Source organism: Argopecten irradians, chromosome 12 (assembly GCF_041381155.1).
Source record: "Argopecten irradians isolate NY chromosome 12, Ai_NY, whole genome shotgun sequence".
Lineage (NCBI taxonomy): Eukaryota > Metazoa > Mollusca > Bivalvia > Pectinida > Pectinidae > Argopecten > Argopecten irradians.
The window spans coordinates 16,538,542-16,565,654 of record NC_091145.1 but is presented as its reverse complement, the minus strand read 5'-3'; the positions used below and the strand labels follow the sequence as shown (position 1 = coordinate 16,565,654).

The 27,113-nt window shown below is 35.1% G+C and overlaps 1 protein-coding gene across 3 annotated transcripts in view; it reads right to left on the bottom strand.

The window, feature by feature from the left end:
* Nucleotides 1-416: 416 nt before the first annotated feature.
* LOC138336245 (probable G-protein coupled receptor 139) overlaps nucleotides 417-27,113 on the bottom strand; it is a 62,519-nt gene continuing 35,822 nt past the window's right edge. For all 3 annotated transcript variants that reach the window (XM_069285645.1, XM_069285643.1, XM_069285646.1), the window contains one exon: nucleotides 417-2,720. In XM_069285645.1, coding sequence (XP_069141746.1) covers nucleotides 1,524-2,720 — 1,197 coding nt within the window. In that variant the 3' untranslated portion in view covers nucleotides 417-1,523. The remainder of the gene's footprint in view (nucleotides 2,721-27,113) is intronic.

Here is a 27,113-nt window from a genome sequence, read left to right as displayed (position 1 = left end):
TACTTCTATAATTAAAAATACTTCCAGAGCTGCAACTTTATAAAAAGTGGTAAAAGTAGAAAGTTTAAACCTCGGACAGACGGGGGAAAATGTGTATAACACTTAAACAGTTTTTACTATGACAAAAAGAGCGAAAGTGATAGACCATACAACTTTAAGGCACTGAAATGACCGTTGATATTGACAACACCAAACGGATGCTTCGATCACTTGAACGATCTTAAAGTCACTTTCTTGATACTGCAACAATGGATAATTTGCGATTATTTGATATCACGAATTGCATGTGTAAACAAGTCGAAATGTTATCACTTTCGCGATATATACACTTTTACATTTTACAACATAGTTTTATGTTGAATAAATAAAACATTATCCGGGGGGATTTATTTTAATAAATGGTAGTTTTAACTATGATGATAGTTCAAAACATTCAGGTCAAAATATCTCGAAACATGACCCCTCTAACCCCCTTTTAGGTTATCGGTATAGATGTCCTGATGTTATTATTGTTATTAAGCAGCTTTTAAATTTTGTTTCGGAATTGATTTGGGCCTTTAAGTTTTAACCGAGGCCGGTGCCTTTTGCTTCGAGACATCGTGGTCTGATCAGCTAATACCGCGTTGATGGCATATAGATAGTCCCTCTTCTCTCTTTTATAGAAAAACGATATTTTAACGACCCAGAGAAGGGTTATTGATAAGAAAAATACTACAAACTTTAAACGTTTCTGTATTGGATTGAGAATAATTATCAACGAAAAGGACACAAAAATATAACCCCGACCTTGTTATAAAGCCACAAAGGTCTATTGATTGAGTATCTCGCTCGTGATTTCGGGGAAAATCGCCTTTTCCGTCGGTTTTGAAAATCAATGGGAACTCTTTAGAGTCTCATGACAATCATATCTTGGATGTTTGACGTCATGTTACGTTGAAGTTCAAATCAGTATTTGAAGTATTTGCTGTATTATATTGTTATGTTTATGCTATTTTAATTATCTTATCTGTCTTTATTATGTAAGAAGGTAAATAAAAATATATGTTTTCTCCTTAAGTATCACTTTATATATGTTAACAAATATTTAGGAATATTGTAAACATGGAAGTTTTCGCGCGTACTTGATTCCGTGATTTGAATGCACAAAACTTCCACTGTGTTGTGTTCATTTCACGATAGATACACTTTCATACTTTTAACAAAAAAGTTTATACATGTACATAATCTTACGCGAGGAGGGAATTTTTGCGATCAAGCGTCCTTATGGTAATTAGCGAAAATTTCCCCTCGCATAAACTTCCACGTTTATACTATAAATCGTTACCTACTCTGCCTTGGAAGGAAGGGACTTCGACAATCCATCTACCATCAACACAGAATTTACTGGAACAGATAGCCTAAACCCTTTGACCTTTCATAAAGTGGAGTTTTATTTCATACAGATAATGACTTACCATTTTTGTAACCAAAATCTATACACTCTATGACACGCTATAACACAATAGGCAATGAAATTCCTTCGCTTATTTCGAACTTTGATCTGACTGATAAAAGCATTTGATATCTTCTTTAAGTTGTAAGCTGACAACTTTGGAATGACTAAATCTTACACTTGGTATTTTGTTCAGATGCTTTTTTGTCCTATGACAACATATTTTATACTTCAGAGATCTGAACATTAAGCGAAGGCTGCTCTGGAAATGTTTGCCATATAATGCATACAAAAAGAAATTAACACTAAACGTTGAATAGTACAAAAGTTGCGTAATTTCCTGAAGGAGATAGTGGTACATCTCCGTGTCTTGTTGAGTTGTTGTGTAGATTATGAGCGTATAAAGACGCCGCACGTGACTTGGCAAATTGAGCACGAGGAATGTTGTTGATACTAAGATAAGAGTTCTTGTTACCCTCATCTGTGGCTTGCTGCGTAACGTTCTACTTTTGTTCCTGGAATGTTGGCCATTGAATGAGTCATTTGGTTTCAAACAATGTTTCCGCTTCCGGTGAAAGGCTGCGGCCTTACAAACGACTTTGATGTTCATCAAGAGAATGAGAAGAAATGGTATAATCATAGTGATAATTGTGTCAATCCATGTCACTTTCTCCAGTAAATTTAAATATTTTAATTTATGTCCACAACGATACACACCGTGCACTTTAACAACGCATGTAGTCCACAAAGCGTAGTTGTATAAAACCCCCGCAATCACCGCTAGGAACACCACATAAATCTTTTCTCGAAATCTTGAGCACAGAATCACAGAACGGAATGGATGGCATATTGCAATATATCTCTCTGCTGTAAATCCAACTACGTACCAGATCGACAGAAAGCTTGCAACATACGTCACATACACTAGTATTTGACACATACTCTCTGTCCTTATGATGTTTGAAATACTACCATCGAACCACGTTGTGAATAACGCCACCAGAAAAACGTTGTCAACGAACGCTAGCGTTGCTAAGAATGACGTTGCCGAAGACTTCTTCATGTGTGTGGATACAAACACAAGCATGGTAATTGTGTTACCTGTTAAACCCACTATGACTATTATAGGAAGAAAGACATTTCTTAACGTCCTTGTCGTGTGATATAGCCCGTTGTTATCTGTAGTCATCAGTGCGTCTGCTTCATCGGAGAAATTGTCATGCAGAGGCTCCAAATAATGTCCGTAGTCAAAATATTTCATACTATGGTTGTCACCGGCCATGTCCATCTGGAAAATAAATATTACAAAATGAAAAATGTATTTTCACACGTTATTTTATATCTTAATCAGCTGAATGTTATTTTGCTTTAGGTCGTCAAGGCGTCGGCAATCCCAAACGTTTTGGGTTTCTTTTGTCTGAAAACAAATGCAGAGTAAATCGTAGGCTTCAAGCGTGGCATATGAATTATTTACTGCTAGCGTTCAATAAAGCATGTCGTATCATACTCCCGTTAGAGAGATCAAATTAGAGATAACACCTCATGCAGTCTTAGCCTTAAAACTTCTGACGTAAGATACAAAGCGCACGGGCATAGAATATTTGTTTATTGATTATTTCAAAATAATCACAATAAAAATAAAATAGAAACAAAAGCAATTATCTTAACGTGGTTAGATACCATAACAGTTTTATGACACTTTAGATATAGAGAGAGGATCATCTTAGTCTTTCTTTTTTTACTCGTGGCTGTGAAGTGTGTTTTATGACACTTTAGATATAGAGAGAGGATCATCTTAGTCTTTCTTTTTTTACTCGTGGCTGTGAAGTGTATTTTGTAGAAAGTTGTTGATTGATAAATCTGCCGTGGTTCTGAAGATATGTTTTCTACGGATAATGGAAAGTGAGCAAGAATGTGTCAATGTTATTTACTAGGAGTGATAAAAACTGTGTTGATATTGCATATAAAACCCGAGTAAGTAATTAGATTTTAAACCTTTCAAGTATCAAGCTATGAACAAGCCCAACATCAGCGTAGATTTTTGGCTTCGATATTCTACAGACATTCCAGAGAATAAACAATAACCGACATGTGTCACCTGTTGTTTGTTATATAACATGACAACATATTATCACATGCTATCCAATCGATAAGGAACTTCACGTCACCTAAAACATTATGTATGGCACGTGGGTATTACAAACTCCTTACTGGAACAGCCGAACAATTATTTATTTCTCCACGCCCTACGCAAATTATAGCCGTTGTGTTAGAAGAGGTTGCAGACACCGCAATTGCAATTCAACTTCACTTAGTATCCAATAGCTAATGGCATTCACGAAATATAAATGAAAATCTAGATATTATAGATTATCATTAAAATCATCATTACACCTAGAGCAGTCAACTTTTAGGGCAAATGCGAAGATAATCAATAAAGTATAAGATTTATCAGTGCGGGTAGAAATGTACATGAAAATCAACCCTTCAAAATAAGCTCGAATACGCTAAAATAAAACTACCGCTAAAATAAGTATGTTTACATAATGAAATTATACTAGTTATTCGATATTTTATATCAGGATATCCTTGATTTGCACAAAGAAATTATTTCGCTTCGATCCGGATCTAAAAGTTTTCATTTCCCAAATCATACACAAAATGTCAAGTTATTACAAAATAAATGAAGGTCTGAAAGCGGTGTCTCGTAGAAAATGGGAACTTAAACCTTCGCAAAAATACCAAGCCATAATCAGTTTGGCCTAACAAGCTTAAGGTTATCTTGGTCTTAGAGAATGTCATACTGGCCACTGGTCTTGGAATAACATACCGAACAATCATATGAAGCCATGAACAAGTCAAATTGTTGTATCATGCGCGGGTTGCTATACTAGTTCTTCATTATGTTCACTGAACGGTTTGAAGTGCTTTCGCGACCTCGATAGATACCATGCTCCCCAATTAAAAAAAAAAACAAAACAACAACGAAAGCTCGTTACGGAACCCCTACTGCCAGCTGGGACCTCTAGTGGTATTTTCCTGACATGTAATGAAGACGATATCTGTATTTTGTTGAATCATTTAAAACTGTTTTGTATTCATGTACGTATGCGTTGAAAGTATTTAATACATTCAATTAATTGATCTCATTGTAAAGCATGTCAAGGAAAAGGAAATCATGTTTGTAGTTTCTTTACTCTTAAACAAATACGGAAGAAGACTGGAACTCAAGTATTACAATATAACACTGGCTTACAGTAAGTTTTAATTTTTAAACTTTTAAAATAACATATATATCAACTCCGGTATCCTTTAATTCTTTTCAGTCATCTTTTCATGCTTGGATATGACCGGCTAAACCACTTCTTGACCAATCAGACCGCCAAAACAACAAGTAACACACCTCAATCGGTCACATTATACTGACAACAGGCAAGCAAGTCGTCACACTCCCTTTATGCTGACAGCTAATCAGGAGCAGAAACTTCCTTTGTTTAGAATACGGTGTGTCTGGACCATGGACAGGAAACCGGAACCTCCTCAATCAAATGAAATTGTACATCCCAAATTGACACACATGCAACTAAAGCTTCTACATCAACATGGCTCTGTACTTAACTAAGTGTTTCCTTTTTTTAAGAATGATTTGCCATGTAATTGTTATATTTACCATTGATATTAACTAGAATGCATATTGAATACCATTTGTAGGTTTGGTTCACTAAATGTCATTGTAAGACAGAAAGTACAGTCATATGTTACTGATCTTGGACTAAATAATCATCAAAAAATAAACATTGTGACAAATTGCAAAAGTTACTTGAATGACAACGTATCAAGTTAAAACTACACACATGTACACTCCGTATGAAACAACCCTAACCTACCATTCCTGTTAGTTTTGGTATTTTGATATTTACTTGGCTTGTGACGAGATAAGAATTGGATTAATTTATTATTGATATGCTGATTTGAAGCGATAACTGTTAAAAACGACCAGCCTTCTGGGAGAGAGTTTATTGTTCAATTCCGAATAATGTCATTCCATTTGATAAAATCGTTTGAATGAAAAACAGCAGGAAACAGGTGATAACTTCATTAAGTTTCAACGTTAAAGACCTTTGTCACAGCATTGGTGGAGAGGAATACACAGAGGGATGCAATACCTAATTTCCTTATTTTCAGGGTCATGCGCTAATGGAAAAAAAAATCCTAGAACAAATGAAATAGAAGCAAAAACCGTCCTTACAATTTTGTAAAAGGCTTTACACATAAAAACAGAAATATGGGAGTAATGAAGGTTCCTCGGGGGAAGGATGTTTAACTAGACAATTATCCCTTAAAAGCAAAATAGGATATGTGCCAGTTTTAAATAAAATTCAGTTTCTTTTTAAATTAAATGGATTAAGGTAGTTTCAATAATTAGATTATCAAGCGTGTCAGATACCATGCCTGTTCGGAATTACTAGTAGGCATTATTAATAACAGACTATTTACAAAACATTTGCTGACAGATTGAAGGAAACGCTTTTCATCCATCACTGTCTTTTTTATAATACTATTGAATACACTTCAAATTCGATTAGCGTGAAAGACCGCTTTCTTAGTCAGCTAATTATATGAATGCTATGTTCCGAAAAATAAACCGCTACAAAATAAAAATTAATATTTTAGTTTTCATGATGAATCCCGTTTTTAATTTATCGTTGTTAGCTTCAGTTGATGTTCGAACAAATATAATTCAATGAAAGTGCCGAGCAAACTCATTCAAGCCCCTGGCACATTTAACCGTATGTCCAATTTACAAAAAAAAAAAAAAATATAAATGTCCGTCGTGAATATATACAAACAATCAAATTTAGATTTTAATATACAAAGAATTAGAATATAGAGGCTACGCGCGAAAGTTTTTACGTAGGGAACAGTTTTTAGTTTGATTTGGCGTAAATATCCTTTCGCGAATATATCCTTATTTACATTATATGTATTTTCAAAGCTTGTTTGTGTCTCTCTAGGTTACATAACAATGTAATGTCGTCTGTATATTTTTTTCGGAATGCGAGGCTGCGACCTTGTAATTACTACAGTTATTGATTAGTTGAATCATTTGGTGTTTATATATATATTCCCAAAGGTACAAGAGTAGCATATATTGGTACCTATTAAAGTGGTGTTTTTTCCGGAGTAGTTTCTACTTTATATTACTGACACGGGAAACATAACCGCCTATATCTACTCTACTTGGGGAGTAAACACGATAGGTTTGTAGTGCAATAACCTCACCATCAAGCTGAAAAAGGCACAAACAATTCAATATTCATATAGTCCGGCTGTAAGCTGCATATTGTCTGGTTTTTGGGTTAGGCTAGCTTAACACATAGTTGAATTGTTTCATGTCTTTTGTAGTATGATTCAGAAAGATTACTAAGATTACTACTGAAAGTAGACACCGCACTTTGGTTTCATTTAATTAGTATATCGTCCTATTAACATCCAGTGTCATTTAAGAGGAAAGTCGGAGTAACTGAAGACAAAGCACCGACCAGTGGTCAGTACCCGGCGACTGCCCCACATGGGATTCGTACTCGCGATCGGACTCAGAGTTCCAAGGCTCGTGATTATAGGGACCGCAGAATCAAACCAAAAATAGATACCTGGAAATCCCCTTTTGGGCACAAAATTTCATACAGAGATGAATGTTTCGGAGCCTGCTGATTGGGTATTCAGGGCGCATCAGTTTCAAATGTTTAATGTGTGGGTTGGGCAATACATGTAGATGTAAAATATGTAAAGAAACTTTAAAATTCTGTGAAGTGTGTGTCTGACAGGGGGAGGTAATCAATATTGAAATTTCATGAATATTTTTGTCAATTTTTGGTTTGGAAATCAACATAAGATGGCACCCCCCACATAAAGTTTAGCAAGATGGTATATCTTCATTTCTTTTTATTCACATGTATTCGAGATGTCATTCTTCAAAATTTAGTGAGATGTCATTCTTCAAAATTAGTGACAGGTGACCAGACTTGAAAACTCCATTTAACCTGGGACAGTGCCAAAATGTTAATGTATCGTATATAGCGAAAACCAATCATTTGGTTCTGCGGTCTGTATATGTCGGGACATCTTAACCACTCCTAACTTCCTCCTCCCTAGGCACTGCCTCACTTTGGGCCTTGAGTTGAAGGAAGGCTGTGGGTTTTGTCCCCTGGCCGAGACACACCAAAATCAATAAAAGTGGTAGTTTCTGATCCTGCATAGCGCTCAGCATACAGGGAATGCGCGACGTTGCTTTGTTGTCGTTGTCAGTATAATGTGACCGGGTTGGGTGTGTTGCTTGGTGTTTTTGGCGGCATGCCTCAGTGATATAGCACTATAAAAAGGGCAACAGTTCCAATACACAAGAAGACACATACACAAATATACCGCAGTCTCCAAAAACATGCACCTCGCACTTCACACACGCTACACACTGCATACATGAATGTCCGTCCTTATATGACCCTGGCTGTTAATAGGACGTTAATGTAATCAAACAAACAAACTCAAAACATATAGACATCCACACTCGTATCACATCGCATACATGAGAGGCCGTCCTTATTCGGAACGTGATGTACAACCAGACAGTGTAGAATTCCATATTTACCGTAGATGGTGTCTCTTTTCTATAACACACTCTGGTCTCACGTATAACACCGTTTCAATTAAGAGTTAACTCTCCTTTGGCCATGATATTAATTGGGTAGAGAACATAGAGTGGTACCTATAACAGTAATGTCCTCTCATGTCCAGATTTCATATGAAGACGGCGATATTTACATCAATTATCTTATTGTTTATGTTTTTGTAAAACTACTGCTGACAATATCACCGTTTCCATTATTGTTCGATCAAACATGATAGGCCATCACGTTTTGTGACATTCTCTGACTCATGTTCTTTTCCATCAGTTATGGTATGATATGATTTATGGTCACGATTCCATTTGCACAGAGACTCGATATTAATACAGGAACAGAGCGTGATCGCGGGATAATGAAAGTGTGATCTATGGACTGGTTTTTTTTCTATATTTACTCTTTCACTGCACAACGTAGCATTACCGAACATAGTTGGCGTTGTGCAGTGCATAAATTGCGACAATCCGCTTATTTTTACGTCATTATTGTGATGTCGCAATGGTCGTGCCGGCAACCATAAGAGATGGCTTTTTGCAATGGCGGTATGGCCCGTCCTTGAAGGAATAAATTGTTAATTTATTATATATTTCTAGTGAAAAATCTCTCGAGTAAGAGTATTAGTGAACTGTATTCAGACTTAATTGTTTAAGGATGAATACCAACTGGACAAAGGCAATTTGATAATTGACAAAGGTCCTCTCCTTGCCAACTGAAATCTGCTCAATACATAAATGGTCCCAAAATATCAACAATTAAAACAACAGTACTGACTAGTTCGTCCTAGTAGCTGAATGGTATTTCAAGTTTTAAATGTAATATTAGTTATTAGTGTATTGGATCGTATTCTAATATTGACATTTAACGCAAGTTTCCTTAATTATAAAGGTATGTACGTAGGGTGATTCGACCGGGTCGATCATCGGTGACCAGGCAGCCCAGCGGTTCCGGGTTGGAATCCCGGTCTGAATGCTAAATGTTCTCTCTTGTTACAGATAATTAAGATTCAACATCACACGGTCCACACAAAGATTCAATGAAAGATTAGTGACGACAAATATTGTTTAAAATAGTCTTAAAACGGGTTCGTGTCGTAGTAAAATCACAATTAGCCTCGTGTAGCGCCATCTCTCACTTTTGAGAAGTGAAGGTTGGGTCACCTAATCCCTGATGGTTGTCTTGTTACACGTTCTGATAAGATTTGACATTTGGACGAAGGGATTGTCGCATTATTCGTGGGAGAAGCAAATGCAAGCTTTGCTTTCGTTATTACTACTAGTATACTAATGATTCAACTATGTTCAAAGAAAGTCCCCAAACCTTGGACAGTTAATTTTTAGTCACATCTTTTTACATTATCTGGCTCTGATGCAGACTCAAGTTAAAGATTTTTCCTTATTATGTAACATGATTTTGACTTCAGTCAATGTTCTACTCAAAGATGCTTCACCACCGACGAATGGTATGTTTCTCTATCAAAAACAGGAACAGGCGAATTAGTATTTTCTTAAGTTTTTACAGTATAACCAACCTTGAAAATTTCATTTTCTTATTTTACTTCAATGTACAAATATTAGAAATAATTAATTGTGTCTCAAAGAAAGTCCATGACACTACGCCCTATATGGAATAAAGTACTGAATGTTTGCATTTTGTGTTTTTGTATAGACATATATAAACACGATTAGACATCAGTCAGCGTTAAATGGGTATGGTTTATGCTCTATCGGCGGTGGAGCATATTTAAGTTTACATTTGGTCATTTTGCACCTCAACATGTGGAACAAAACCTGTATTTACTGACCAGACAGCGGAAATCAGATCAATTATCTAAAACGCTTTTGAAAATTAAGTAGTACATGTATACGATATTTCACGTTAAACGTTTGTTTTTGTCAAAGCAAACATTTCACTTGAAAAGGATATATCTTATTAGAAATTCACAAGATTTGGAGCATTACCATGTAATAATATTGTTTTAAATGTTTTGTTATGAAATGTTGCAATTACTACAGTTAAGAATATAATTCAAATAAGTCCTTTTTGAAACCATGATATAAAGTTTTAGTGAATGCAATGGCAACGTGGAAAATGATCATTAGAAAGCTTTCAGGAATTGTGAAGTGAATTTATCTTCTTAGCTTTCAAATTTTATTAAATTCTGTGTGATTCATGTATATTTAACAATTAAAGGATAGGATTGTTAGTTGGCAATTATTGGAGATAAACATGCAATCTTGGTGGCAGATAAATCATAACAGGAATAATACCGAAACATTCAATTTTGAAAACGCATTCACTTTTAAAAGAAAGAAAGTACATGTGTCCATTTGAAATCACAACACCATTATATGAGTGCTTGTGCTATCGAAATACTTAATTTTCATGTATGGAGAATCAAATTGCAGTCGCGTTTTTTACTGAATTTATTTCATTTTGTGACCCTCGGGAAGAATATCCCTACCCTTCATATCCACATTGGAAGAGTCTTATAATATAATACAATACTATTACATACAACGATTATAACGATGTACAGTGTATATTTAGTAGCTATCAAATCTCAATAAAAACATACTAAATCAAACGTCTCAAGATTATCACATGCTTTCTTTGTTAAGTTTTTAGTTTTGAGTTCTTTATATTTCCCTCTAAAGTGGTTTGCATTCTGTTTACTTATCTCACCAAATTTTACATTTGATTTACAAAACAGAGAATTGAATAGAAAAGTCTTAAATAAGGCGTTTTGTAAAAATCACAGAAATTATCATACTTATTCGCCTGATTATTTTTATACTCATCTCAATCTAATTCGACACTATTGTTACACATCTCACAAAAATATCTCATAATCTACCTATGTTGTGTTCAATCCTAGACTCAGTACGGAACACATAGAGTATATATTGGACAGACCAGAATATCCTTCCGACAGGCCAAAGTCCATACATTAAATTTCAAAGTCAAAACTGTAGATTTCTTACGTCATTTATTTAACCCAACAAAACGTGCGAAAGTTCCACATGCTAATAGATTTTCACAAATATTGACGCAACAAAACGTAACAGTACGTATGAAGCTGTAACAGAACGGCCGTGGTGGAACGGCAAGCTAGCACGTGTCCCGGAAACGCACGGTGCTTTCAAGTTTCTGTTGTGTTTTTTCCCCCACGTTTTATCACGGTTGATGTAGACTGGCTGCACGTTTTGTCCCGTTTTTCCAGGTTTGTCACTATTTTCACAACTAGCCAAGGTGGATAGCAACCGTTTCGATGCGTTCTGTCAAGGCACATCACAGCTTGTAGCGATTGAAAGCCCGACGCGTTACGGCGTGTTGCGTCATATTACGGTCTTACGTTGCAAGCAATACATGACGGAGTATCATTGATTGGTCTGGTACATGTTTTATACTGTATGGAGTATTTGTATTAATGAATAATAAAATGGTCATTATCAAACACATTTTAACCATCAAATTATACCAAAGCTATTATTACAAAAAAGCCTATTTAGATAGAACCATTTCTTAAAAAATGATCTGCGTTGAAACACTTTGTCATATTAAAATGCTGTCTCCTATTATCTGGCTGCTATATAATACATTAAATATATGATAACGATATTTCTATACCAAATCTAGTTCAGATTTTTCTTTTCTTTTGATACATTTTGTAATTAAAAAAAATCGGCAATAGATATTGTTTCATATCTGATCATTTCATTTTAACTTTAATGCTCTGGACATACAACCCTTGACGAACCGTGAAAAACGTATCGTAACTTGATCAAAACGTGTTAAACGTGGCAAACCTTAAAAAATCTTAGAGGGCCTAGACTGAACGTAGTGACATCCTTGGTAGACCGTACGGAAACCGTAGTGTACTTTTAACCTCCTTGAGCAGTCCTTTCCCCCTATATCCACGGTCCACCACGTAATCCGTAAAACACCGTGACAAAACTTCGCAAGACCTAGCTCAACTTGAATGCAGAGACAAATATAGCCAAAATTCCACGGCGTACTAAGTTTCGGGCAAACGGGGCTGCCGTGGTCGCCGGGAACATAGTGCAAACCTAGAAACCAACAATTTTTTTTCATATTTTCAGTCTGGATTTGATTCAAAATAAATGAAATTGAAAAAGGGAAGGGGTATTAACTTGTTTTTTTAAACGTACATTTTTGCAATGTATACATATTCCATATGAAAAGTTAACACTGCTAAATAAGGATGGATGTCTGATGTGTTCGTGATAACAGGTGATTGCCTGTCCGCAATACGGACGTAATTAACCACGCTACATTAATAATATTGGTGTCCTACACCTTACTGTATATATTAGGAAATGAACCTTAATTGAAATGAAACAAGGAATCATACAAATATAGAAAATACAATCCCGACATAATGAAACGAAGCTGAATTATAAACAAAATGAGATTAGAGGTATATTCCATTGGGGAGGAGCTCGAAAATATAGCTCAAACAAAATTGTCGAAATGTCAATAAAAAAGTGATAATCAAAAGTTAAAAACGAAACATAAAGGAAATAAAACAAAAACTTAAAAAAAAATGATACGGTTAAAATTCTCTAAAAATAGAAGAAACTGTTTCAAATTAATATCTCTTCACATGGTCCAATACTTTAAGAGTCTTACATAATTATATAAATATGAAGGATGTGGATTCTCTACCCTCGGGATCATATCATGTTGCAATAACCCCGACAGATGAAGTATAACCCGAGGCTTGCTTTAACTACAGTATGAAAGAATATTTTCTTCTCATACCTAAACGTTTTTTATTACAATTTGGCAATAAAATATTCCGTTATTATGGAAAAACTCCAGCATTTAGTTCTAAGAAAATAACAATATTGTCGATTCCGCATATGTGAATACTGCATTTTAACCCATATCCCATATGCTAAGGTCGCGCCTCCTTAACAGTAAAATCAGTATGTATTTTGAACAATTTGTTCAAATATTACGAGGAAACAGTTATTCTGTTGACGCAGTGACATTACAAAGTTGTAATGCATAGGTGGCAATGTAATACATCACAATGTCAAGTGTGTATTGCACATAATTAACCAGTATTATTATACTCGAAAGTATGAGATAAATTCAGTATGTAAAAATCAGTGTTAGATCATGTAATGTTAACTTAACGTGTTAATTCTATCCACCACTCGTGATATAAAATTGTTGAGATATTGACAAAGTTAAGTTCAGCACGACTTGTCGACCTAAACACCTTGAAGTAAGATAAGTTATACGGGTTGTTTTAAGTCGTAGTAAATCGTGTTTTGACGACATTACTATTTGCACTTATTGCGTTATAACTCGACTGGTCAACACAATTATCTCGGAAAAGAGTGACCGCGACTTTACCAAAAATAACACAATGGCAGAAATATGCCACCATACATCATGATATTAATAACTGTTTTCTTCAACATTCATTGTTTTATGGTCGTGCTAGCGGCTCATTTTATCCCGAACCAACAGGTAGTAAACGGGCCTAAATCGATTTCATTGCTGAATGGCTATCTTTAGCACGGTCAGTTTTGCGTAGATGTGTTTGGCACGCACTCAAACCTGTATGACTTTTGTGCTTTCACTGAACCCAGGCTTATTGTAAGGAAGTTGTTTTCGTTTTAGAGACTAGACATTTAGGCTACTATATCAGAATACTACGATGGCCGAAAACGGACTGACAGAATTGTGTTACTAGTAACACGTTTTCGTCAGCAAAATATGTACGTACAAATTTTGTGTCAAAAACCTATAGTTACAGGGATGCTATAGTAGTACGTTTTCGTCAACAAAATTTGTACGTACATATTTTGTTGACGAAAACCTGTTGTTATGATAGTAGTAGATTTGGCTGTACACGAAATGTGTACATGACAAAAACGTGTAGTTTAGAAATCTACTGAATCCGTATACCAATTAACATTCCTTTTTTCTGTGATTGATTGTTACACGGCCATATACTGACTTTACCAGATAAAGGCTTTGAAAGGCCAAAGCAGTTTGAAGTTTCGTTTCATCATTATTGTTGTTTTCAAATGCATGAGGTTAAATACATATCCAAACTTAATTCTGAAGGTAACCCGGAATGCTATAGTTACCATATTATCAACTACTTATCCATTCAAAGTTTATTACATCCCTGCAACTGCGAATCCGCCATATTCGTATGGTAAAAACTAGACATACCACCCGTAGTTGTAAACTTGCATATATTATGATGTTTTTGTGTATAAATCAGGTAGGAAAAAAAGGGGGGGGCTCAATTTAATCTTGACCGCTATAGTTCTAAGAATAGCACTACAATAAGTCTAAATGGGTTATTACTGAGAACGTCTTATACGTTGTGTATCATGACTCATTGCAGTGAAGTAAACATCACGTTTTGGTTTTGATGCCCTTATCAGGTAAAGTCACCATATGACCGTGTAAGAATCAATCACAGAAAAAAGGAATGTTAATTGGTATATGGATTCAGTAGATTTATAAACTACACGTTTTTGTCATGTACACATTTCGTGTACAGCCAAATCTACTACTATCATAACAACAGGTTTTCGTCAACAAATATGTACGTACAAATTTTGTTGACGAAAACGTACTACTATAGCATGCTTGTAACAATAGGTTTTTGACACAAAATCTGTACGTACATATTTTGCTGACAAAACGTGTTACTAGTAACACAATTCTGTCAGTCCGTTTTCGGCCATCGTAGAATACTGTTATATACACACGTGTCAGAGTATCAGGCATGCTGAAAACAAACATATCATTATTTACACTATTTGGAATATTAATGTATTACGATCACAGAACATAGGAGTCACGCAAAGAGACCCTACAAAAATAAATTAAACAAATTTCATACTCTCCACTCGAAAATGACAGAAAACAGATTCTCCGTTACAAAGAGTATCTGACAAAAGACGTCGTGTAGAATATCTATACCTGACACACTTTTAGATCTTTTCGGCAATTAACCTTTAACAAGCCGTTTCGGTGCTGCAGTGGCCGAATGGGTAACGTGACATGTTCCTTTTATTTATTTATTTTAAATCCTTTTATGTTTTTGTTTATTAATTCAACGTCCTATTAGGAACCAGAGTCTTGTAAGGACGTGCCAAGTTTGTTGGAGGAGGAAATTCGGAGTATCCGGAGAAAAACCATCGGCCCTTCACCACATGGGATTCGAACTCGCGACCCAGAGGTGGAGCGGTTGTGGTAATATGTAAAGACACCTTTACCATTCGGTTACCGCGGCACCGTTTACCGGTAAGTTGCGAGTTTGAATCCCAAGCGGGTATATAAGCGTCAGGTATTAATTGAAGGCAGGGTGATCGATGTTTTCCTCAATCTCCTGACCTAGGTCATCCCTAAATGACGTCATAACTGTTGATAGAACATTAAAGACAATAAAGCCCCGATACCTAAAGTAAGTCATGCTGTAACCACATATAGGCTTTTTTGAACGAACTGAATAACACACAATAGGACTAAAGAGGCTTTGCCGCCTTCGGTTATACAAAATCAGCAAAAACTCAGCATATTAACAATTTTTATTGGAATTTACCAGATGCTTATGATGCGGATTAGTGTGCAATTCAGGATTCGAATCATAATTTGAAAAAAGGATGTAGCTGAATTTAGGTACTGGTTTACCTTTAGTTAAGAACTAGGGTACCGCCATCAAAGCCATAAAACAACAATAATTAAAAAAACTTCCTTAGTAAGAACACGTCTGTATTTACAGTCTTTGAATTTATCTGTTATTCAAATGGAACCATTCATTTTCGTTTGAAGACATGAATCACTCGTGGCTGAGCTGGGATATCAATGTCAGAAAACCTTTTGAATGTACATTAATCTATGGAAATTGCGGCGTGAGATTAACGAGAGCTCGCTTACCGAGAGATTTGAAACCATACAGGCTGTTCGATGCGGGTCTGAGCTTCCGGAACCTAAAGTACGTAAATATCCTTCCTCGGCAGAAAGTGACTAATACATTTTGAGGTAGATTATAGTGATATTGTAATGTATGAAATAATTTGTTAAAATTGCATTATCTAGAAACTTATACTCTGACGGATACTATTATAGAGAATTATTGCGTTTATTCGCTTACAAATGTTTACCAAAAAAACCTGATAATTAATTTCGCACTAATGAATTTTCGTATTTTAATGTTACTTTTCACATATTTGTTTTAATTTCTGACTTATTTATATGACAAAAGTAGTATCATTTTGATATTGAAGCATGTTATGCTTTTCCTGTTCACAGAAAACCCATTTGTCTTTCGGAAAGAATGCTATCACGTTACAGGTCAAATTGAAAGTATATATTCGGGATATTTAATATGATACCTATTGGGGGATCACATCTTCCCAATTACTGCCAGAGTGTTAGTAATTGGGAGACGTGATACCGTACCTATGGGGAGTTTTTCGCTATAACTGTTACCATCAGAGTCAACATTCAGGATAAATGATCACGATGCTGGGCCTCCGGGAGTTCTTACTTTCTTAATAACATATTGCTGCCAAAGCGTTTATAATTAGGATATATGATGCAATGTCTATAGGGGATGATGTATTTTCCGAAGCAGCATACATTATATACCATTAATGAAATCACAAATTCTGCTGTTTACATTTATTTTCGTTCAAACATATTTTATTGCTTTATATGTACAATTGGATCAGGCACAAAGTATCGCAGCTTATTGGTGATAAGTAATACTGTTAACAAACGAGCAACAATTAAATCTCTAACAAAGCATGTTTAGTTTAACTAATTCCAGCATTAAAGGAGTGGGACGACTGGTTCGCTCATTGTTAGTATAATGTGACCGGGTGGGATGTGTTGCTTGGTGTCAAAGGCGACATGCTTCAGTGATATAGCAATATGAAAAGAAGAAGACACAACACGCAATATACAGCAGTCTCCCAAAACGCGCCACACGCGTCATTCACAAATCACACCGTATAGAGAGGAGGTCGTCCTTACATGACCCTGGCTTTTGATTGGACGTTAATTAAATCAAACAAACAAACTGAAATATCATCCCTCAAATGATCATATAGGGTTAACGACAATTCTGAAATAAGTGGTCGGTTATACAATATCCTGGTCTATATATATTCACTAAACCTTTACATCAAAACGCGATATTCAGGCATATTGACCTGCTGAGAGAACGCCTGTGAACTCATAAATTTCTCGCCCAATGTTTAAGGTACAACTATACCTTTAAATAATTACCTTACGTATTAATGGAAAGGTCAAAGGTATCACGCGATTCTTATCTTGGTTTTCTCCGAAAACACAATAAATAGCACGGTCGTTTAAAGTACAAGTCCACTGATTACCTGTTAACAGCTGATTTATTGTCTGGTAAGATAAAGCCCCTTTCCCCAACAAATGCCTTCTGTACTCGGTATACCTTCATCTCTACTGATGTGGTAAATACACTACACAGTTAGAGACATCAATATAAAATGTTTTCCAACAATTTGTCAGGTTCAAGGTTGTGCATTATATTGGTGAATGAAATTCATTTCCTTCTCATTTCATTTTAACAATGACTCGCCTTCCCTTACGATAATGCTTTGGCTCCGTATCGCGGAGGGTCGTCGGGCTTCAATAGTATTATCTACCATACAATGGGGCGTACAAACAACTACGACAGAAATCCCATTAAATGCAGACTATATAAATTGTTCATTTTTAACCTCTACTCCCTAACAGACATTATCTAAAGAATGTTACACGCCCATATAAGGTCAATCATATGATTTGGTTTCGTACAGAACATGTACATGTTCTCAGTCATATTTACAGGTCTAGATATGAGGTTTCTCAACCCTGACCAGTACTCATTAAATACATGTATTATGTTGTTAGGTTTTATCAATATGTACATGTGTACAAGATTTTAGGGTATACAGATTTAAAAAGCTAAATTAATGCATGATGTGAAAAAATGTGCATATTCATTATTATGAACTGAAATTGTTGATGATGAAAACTTTTGATTGAATTGGCATGAAACAATATAATTATGAAATTGTGTTGCCATCTTCCGGTCATCAAAAATTTTGGCCTTTTCTGACCCCTTCCTTGTCTTCCAAGTCTTAGTGTTATAGAGGGTGTGTGTGTGTCTTTGATATACAACCCCCCCTGCCCTAATCAGTTTTATTTCTAACCCCTATCTAGTTAACTCAATTGTTTCTCTTTAATTAACACCCCTACCCCTCCCTAATAATAAATAAACTTTAATTATTTTACATTGATTGTGAAACAAGTTACACAACTATGAAAGTCACTCTCGATGGCCCAGATATAAGCCCACTAGTGTGGGAGGAAACCAGATTGACCGCGGAAAACCCATGTGATTGGACAGGGGACCCCTAATCTTAAATTTTCACGTCCGTACCGGGGATCGAAGCGTTTAAGTAAAAGGCGAGTGGCTTGACCACTACACCACCCGATCACCCTCCTCCAAAGTGTAATATTTATCCCTCCTCACTCCCGTCTCATCATATACAAAAATTGTGTTTCTGAATTCATACATCGCTCACCCCCTCCCCTGACATTTTACCCCAAACACCTGTATAGATGAAATTCCCAATAGAGACTCCCTGAAATTAGATATTTTCAGGTTTACAATAATTACGCACAATAAAGATCTCTGCTGGATTTTATTTCATGTTGAGTCTTCAGGTACAGTAGTATAGATGGCTGACATTTAGCTGCATGTTAACGCACAGTTTTTCACCATTTCCTAAGTACAGATTTGTTGTAAGGTAATAGGTACACCCTGAAGACTAAAAGGGGAAGATATATAAGACGCTAACTGCTTCAGCACTAGTGTATGGGTCACAGCAGACAACAGCAGTGTCACAAAAATGTTTGCTACTCCCCCAGCGGTGTCACAAACAAAATATTCGCAACTCCCGCTCTCCTCCGCACCTAATATGGAATGTTTTACTGACTTTATAAAAGTCAGTGTCCTGACCTTTCACAACTCCAACAAAACGTTTATGTGATGTGGATGAAGTTTACACGTTTTACTGTCAGAGGGTATGAACCCATTAGCCCTTTAATCAACGCTTTCAACATCTACCGAAACTATCTTTTTAAGCAAAATTTGAGAATGGAAATGTTTCATAACAATCACTTTTTTTGTTTTGAGAATGGAATTGTTTCACAACTATTTTTACATAATTTTTTTTTTGAGAATAGAATTGTTTCATAACTAATTCTTTAATATTTTGGGGGGAATGGAGTTGTTTCATAACTTTTAGACAGATATATAGGTTAGGCATTTTATAGTTATAAGATTTATCTCTGTGTTAGTTGTGTTTATACTGCTCATGATCGTATACACTTTAACCACTACCCCTGATGTACTCCAATAGGTTAGATGACGCCCTGATGATCATACATTTGATAGTATAGGCATGGTCCAACAGTTACAGAGGGACAATGTTTCAACAAACAACGGGCCGATTTCTACCTGGATTTCTACCTGTTCAGGTAAATCAGTGTATCTGTCCTTGTAAAAGTCATAGACATGTCACATAAATTCCCTCAACAATTGAGGTGAAACAGCAGATCCGTAGCCTGCTGCGTTTTGGTGTAAAGAACAAAGAGATGTTTATGTATAATCATGGTTTTAACCTCGCTGTCACATGCGGGTATAATCTATTATCCCTCTTTAGTCTCGCCCACATAGCCAAGACCCAAGACTTTTCATTGATTTACAGAGATGGCCATTGATAAACTGCAGTTGTACCTTATAAACATTCCATATTGTCTTCTAAATGGACCTAAAAAGGCAGAGTTCCGGAGATCTGCCATAAGAAAACCTGATAAATAATTTAGTCTTTTAATGGACCCTAAATAGAAGCTTGATCCCAAGACGTAACTGATTTATAAATAGTAAACTTTTTTTCAAAGATTACTTCAAGTCTTAATACCTCTTCCCATCATGCAGCATTAGCTGACATCTTTGATATGTTTTTATAGGCAGTTTTAAAAATTTATGATTCGACCTTGAATACATTTAAATCTTCAAAATTTATTTCAAAATCTCGAAATAAATTACTTATATCACATAATACAAATCTACAATGAATACACATTGAACCAAGCATTATAAATTTTCATATTGAACTAAGAATAACACTGTTTCACATAAGTACATTCTGTGGAATTTTACTTGAAACACTTTGGCATTTCTTGAAGATGTAGTAGGTGGAGCATCAATCAAGGATTCCTAAGATTAAACACCTAACATAACAATGCCTGCTTTATCACACTCTCTAATCATCACACACCCAAATTCCAAAATACTACAATGTGTTGTACATCCAAACTTTATATAAAGTTACCCCATTGACATCGGTTATAGACAGAACAACCATTCACTCAGATCTGCATCACTGGAAAGCTTATCTCCAAGTCTTCTGCTGATCTATCTCACATAGATGTTTGTTTATCTTTGTCTAGTCATGGACATAGCAGCCAAACAGTTTGTGATGGCCAAAACCTTGCTTTATAGACATGAAGACTTAATTAAGAATTCCCTGTTAAAGCTTGAATAGCAATTTCTTAATAAACCTATCAAACTTGTCCAATGTTTCACCTCAAAGTGTTTAATACACAAAACAAACATATTAATATGGAAGAACGACAACTTCATCCAACATAGGTTTGTAGCAATTATTTTTATTATCAATAAGAGGTCATCACGGCAATTTGTTAAGAGATGTGGTGAAAAGCTTAAATTGTAAAACTGTACACATCCCGAGGTATATCTCCTCGTCACACGTACACCTGAGTACATTGTATTTCCACACCTGTATACATCTACATGAACTTTTCTTATCTACGGATGTGCCAATCTTACTCAATTAAATATTTATCTTGAATGACAGCTACATGTAGTATTGTATCAATGTTCCTTATATCTGACATGTAAAAAAGAGCAATTGGGCCACAATAGAAAGATAGACTTTAATATAGACAGCTGTTTGATAATAATTCTTCCTTGACATCAATAGGGGGATCGAGGCCTTCTATTGCCAAGGGTGGGTCGAATTGAGGTCATTTAAGGTGCATATACCTGTATGTGACAGTGTTACTTATATCTCTATAAGGGGAGAGGTAAGGTAGGCTACAGGATGTAAGATAGGGGAGGGGTCGACCGGAGGTCATCCAGGTACAGGTGACAGCCAAGTAGATGTATATCAATTGTTGTGTATTTTATATTAAAGTCTCTATCAGTTAAATCACCCTGAGATCCTCCCAGAAAACACCATTGATCTTATCTAATACAAAAGTCACTTTCTATGCTTTCAGTAAAAATACATTCTATCCCAAACTTCCTCAAATACAGTACGACAAATATATGAACATACTGTTTTTAACCCAGTAAGCGCTCCTACCCTTTTTCTAGGCTCAATTTCAGTGAATACTTTGTCTATTCTACAGTTTCTTAATTTGATGTCTGTTTTGCAAATTGATTTATGGCTTACCCTATACAATAATTCTATTCAAAGCTAGTCAAAATTTGGTTTTAGAAAGCGCCCCTTATTTTTTATCATTTTTTTCAAACTGAGCACTTATTGTCTTGAAATAAAGTATAAAATAAAATGGAATTTGTTACCAATTTTCATCATGACATCATGGTTTTTTTCTGCCAAACGACTCATCCATGACAATTCAATTTCACAATCTAGACACTTGATTCTAGTTTACTTGTCATGTGATTGAAACAAATTCAGTGTGAATCATTTTCACAATTTTCCATAGCCCACGAAATATGTGGATATAAATCAAACTTATAAATAAGTTTTTATATACATCATAAACTGACCGCTCAATATAGATGGATCAAAGCTTCAAGTGTCCACTACCAGGCATGAGTAATTCTGGATAAGAACTGCCCACAGTTTCTCTGGAATTGGTCGATGAGAAATAACCTTTTACATAATACCCCTGACAGACGACATCCTCAGACACACACTGTATCTGACAGACGACATCCTCAGACACACACGGTATTGTCACCACATGCATTAAGTCACCCAATTACAGCTAAACCAGGACAGAACACCAAAGTCAAATCTTGACCTAATTAGGCCCAAAGTTGCTATGGAATATGGTAATAATTGACCTAATTTTCACTCTGGAGTTCCATGTTCACTTAATTAGGAGTGGGGTCCAAGGCGAGTTGAGAATGACAAAGGATAGAGTCATGCATTTATATTATATCACCTTCAGTTCAGCAAAGTCAATTCCTGCCATAACCACACAGAGACCAATTCAACAACACAGTCTCCATCACAAATGGGGATATTGTCCCACTCCATCATTCGATTCATCTAGATTGTCACAGAAATCTTCATCGTCCCTATTTTAAAGATATTTTCATTGTGGAGAGGGAGAATATAGGCTTTGCCTGCCGCCGATCCAAATTAAATTCTTTGATTTAATGAAATATTTTGAAATCAAAAATAGACATTGTTTTTCATACAGCCAATTTAAGAATTTTTTGTTAAATCCTACATAATTTGCTGTCTGAGATCAATTATGATTACCCTGGTATACGAGTGATGGAACTCAGCACCCACAACTGATCATAATGATGAGGTTATCACATATGTGACAAAAATTGAAGTATTGATGACATATGTTTAGCATATGGCCATATGATGAGGAAGTTTATATTAAGTATCACCAAATCTGTTTTAGATACTATCAAAAACATAGATACGTCTATCATATCAGTAACATTTGGTCATCTGCAGAGTATATTTTTGCACGTACCCCATACAACTGCAGTTGAAGGAGGTACAACTGCAGTTGAAGGAGGTAATTGTACATTTCTATTCAGATATGTGATATATACAGAGGAACTTACATGAGTGGCTATGTAATATGAAATTTATCAAACAGATACAATAATTTTATATGCCATGAGCCTTCAGGCATTTTTAGGTAATATACATTTTTAATGTTACTTAAGGTTGCGGACATTTACTTGCATGAGTATTGACCATAAATGCAGCAAACATTTTTAGTCTTATTACAAATTAATAAAGTCTGAATTTAACATTTTCTGACATATCCACATCATTACTTGTATAATACATACAGACTATTTGTCAAAAATATAAATATTCTCCAGGAGATTTTCCAGTGTTATAATAATATAAGACAAAAACACACTACACAAGACTTGATTGATCATCACAACGTATTAACCATCGACTTCATTGATTGTCGGACTGCTTGAAAATGTCAAAAATTTTCTTCTTTCCTATTAAGATTATAAAAAGTCAAGACTTAAAACCTTGAAATGCAGGCTGAAACACAGCTAATCCTTTTAATCAATGTCAGCAAGATGCAGCTTTCTCCATCTGGTAACAAAATAATTAACAATATTCTACAAATGAGATGACAAATCGAGGCCATTCATCAAGAATTCCAATTAAACTGCACACGGCACATGCAAAATTCTTGTCGCTTTCAATACATGCCCTCCACCGCCTCGCAATCTCCATCACAAAGATTCAGCAGAAATCCTGCAGACACTATCATCTGAATATTCGGAAACAAACCAGCAGTGGTTAGACCTTCAATTGTCCATAAGAGACAAAACCAAACTACATCAGCTGTAGAATTTTGAACAAAATCATAACAAAGGAACATCACCTATTTTTCGCAGTGAGCTGAAAGATTTTTATATAACTATTTTACTGCCTGCATGTTTTTAGACTTTTTTTTTTATCCCAGATGTCATTTATTTTACGCAGTGAGTTACTTTAAGATATATATCTCCCTCCCTTTCTAGGATATTTGTAAACAATTTTAATTATCTCTAATAAAATCTAGCTAGAACTCCTGTTTCTTCAATTATATATTATTTCACTACAAATCCACATTTTTTTAAAAATTTTCTGTGATGAAATCTTTATTAAACGTTATATAATGTATACATGATTTTTTTTTTACTTCTAATCCATTTTCTCCTTTATTAAAATTAAAATCATTTTCTCAGTTGTTTCATGCCAGCATATCCTCATTTTGAACTGTTTTTATACACTTATTAAATATGTATAATTATACATATCTTAAATTTAAAATGGTTTAACCTGATTTCTGATTTTAGTGAAACTAATTCTAGTAATGCATATGGTGACATTGTATAAGCGATAAACCAGTAACTAACTATAGTTTTGTGAAAAGTTTGATATATTTTATCTATAGAAACTATAAACTGGACAACTGTGCATGCACATGTGCATTATAGGTATATAAATTCATTCATGACTGCCCTGTGTGTTTTATCATACATATATAGTTGTAGATCTACGTTAACAATCTTAGACTATTTTGTTACATATCTGTGTGGGTCCCTAAACATTCCACACACACCTCTACAGGTACACGAAATACAGGTAACATGATGCTGTAGACCATAAAAAGCCTATTATAATAGTATATACCTGTATACATGCTAAGTAATACTATCATATCATTGTTTATTTTCCATATTCTTTTCAAACAAATGGTTTTAGCTTCCGCGTAGCCCACTTAGCTTTTTGGGAATCTAATACATGTGCACACAGCTAAGAAAAATGATGTGCATGCACGGGCTTATGTGCTTACATGGCAGCTTCGCGCCCATGGTAAATTGGGACCTGTTCATTATTTGTTTGTTTGTTTAAAATATATAATTTTATTAACAGCTATGGTCATGTAAGGACGGCCTCCAATGCCTCCACCAATATTGCGTGTAATTTCATCTCCCGGGTGCGTGTTTTGGGAAACTGCGGTAATATTCCTAGGATGAACATCGTAAAAACTTATCTCAGTCATTCTAAATCGTGGAACTATTGCCCTTTTTATAGTGCTATCTAGACCTGAAGCATGCCGCAAAAATCTCGCCAATTCGGGTCGCAAAATCACAACCGTATTTTTTCACATTACTGACATTGATTAGTTTGAGTCGTCCCACTTTTATTGAAGATAAGAACGCTAAGCAGGAACAGAACTGAAACTACCACTTTTAAGACTTTGGTGTGTCTCGGCCAGGGGGATATGAACCCAAGCCTGGTAAATTGGGACCAGTAACTCATTATGCTTCGGTAGGTTCTGAAAATATATTTTTTTGTGTCAGAAATACTAGACATATAGATATGAAGGTCTCAAGGCCCTCTACCAATATTGTGAATTTCATGGCCCTTGCGTCTCGAATGTGTTTCCAGGGGAGAGGGTCAAATTTAACCATAATATTTATAAGGAAACACATTTAAACATTATATTGCTCAATTTTCCGGATTCTTTGTAGAAATGTAACATTAGACTGTAATGGAATCAAATGGACTGAAAAAAACTAGATTCCAAATGTTAATGTCCAACTTGAAAAACTTTTAAAGAATTTGAAATAAAAAATACAGTGTTTACTGTCTTTGCATTTCAGCATCTGATCCAACTTACAGGTGTAACCAATCAAAAAAAAACAGATTCAATTTTATGGCTGACAGGTGGATATTATGTTTTTTTTATTAATGCTTATCTGTATAGATATTCAATTTTCTGGCTTTTTGACTTACTGTTATAAATCATCGTGCTTTGAGGAAAAAAGGGTAAAGAATTACAGTTCCAATCAAAGATCCATTTTTATTGGCATGATTTACATCAGTCAGTAGTAAACCAAGTTTATTAAATTTAATGCTGCAACTGCATGGGTTTAGGAAGAAAAATATGTACCTGCACATTTTTCGTACTTCACCCTTTTTAGAAAATTTTGCCGCTTTCGCCGCACCTAGTGCCATGAAAACGCTTTGCACGCTATGTTTCAAACTTTAAAGGGACAATTTCAATCTATGAAGAGGCTAATTTCTTTTACATAACCAAGACGCAAAATATGGCAAATATAACCAGTAGTTCTACATTTCTTATGAAACATATAACAAAAGATAATTGACAAATATCCACGTCCATTATATACAGCTTTATTTTAATTGATTGCCCTGTCCATAATTACAAATTATTTATATCGTTCGATCAATACATTAAGCATGTACAATAGGAGATTTTAGAAAAGATGGGCCATACGTCACACAAATTTTACATCCGGCGCTTGGACAGCTCCTATATCATGTACACATAAATGTAGTTGAAACAAGCACGTGCTTATGTTTCATTACATCATGCCATTGGCCGTACTACTGAAAACACAGCGCAACACAAAGAGAAAATTTAAATGAAATAAAATGTCTTTTCATAATTAGAATACATGAGCCATTATTTTTTAACAATTTTGCCCATATATATTGAAATAGTTTGATTACATGTTCTGTATTTATACATTCATATATGCATACACTTGTATAACCATATCTATATAATAATGTATGTTTTATAAGAGTGACTACCAGGACAATACAATGAGGCTAATCCTGTTACATAACCACGAAGCAAAATATGACATAAATGTATTGTTCTACATTCTTTATAAAGCATATAAAAAATATTGCTAAATTTCATAAGTATTTTAATTGATATCGATGAAATTCTAAACCGTTGATCGATATGATATTCAGGCATAACATGTATGCTGTACCCATACCCGAGCCAAAGTCAAGTACGTTGAACAAATGCAATACACTGAGGAGTTGGTGAAATTAGATTTAGACAGGAACATGCATCTAAACACACTTCTGTAAGAAAGATTTGAATAGTTCTAGACAGAATTTTCTTTACTATGCTGACAAGGGCCAGGGTTTGGCAGTTTAACCAACTAATCTAACTTCCGTTAGAATTGGTTTCTTTCCGATACAATGCAAATTTTAAAGTACTCTTCGACTGAATTGTCTCTTTAAACTTCCTTTCAAATTTAAATGTTTCAATGGATCATTTACAGTTGTGTATGACATACAAACTGTATATAT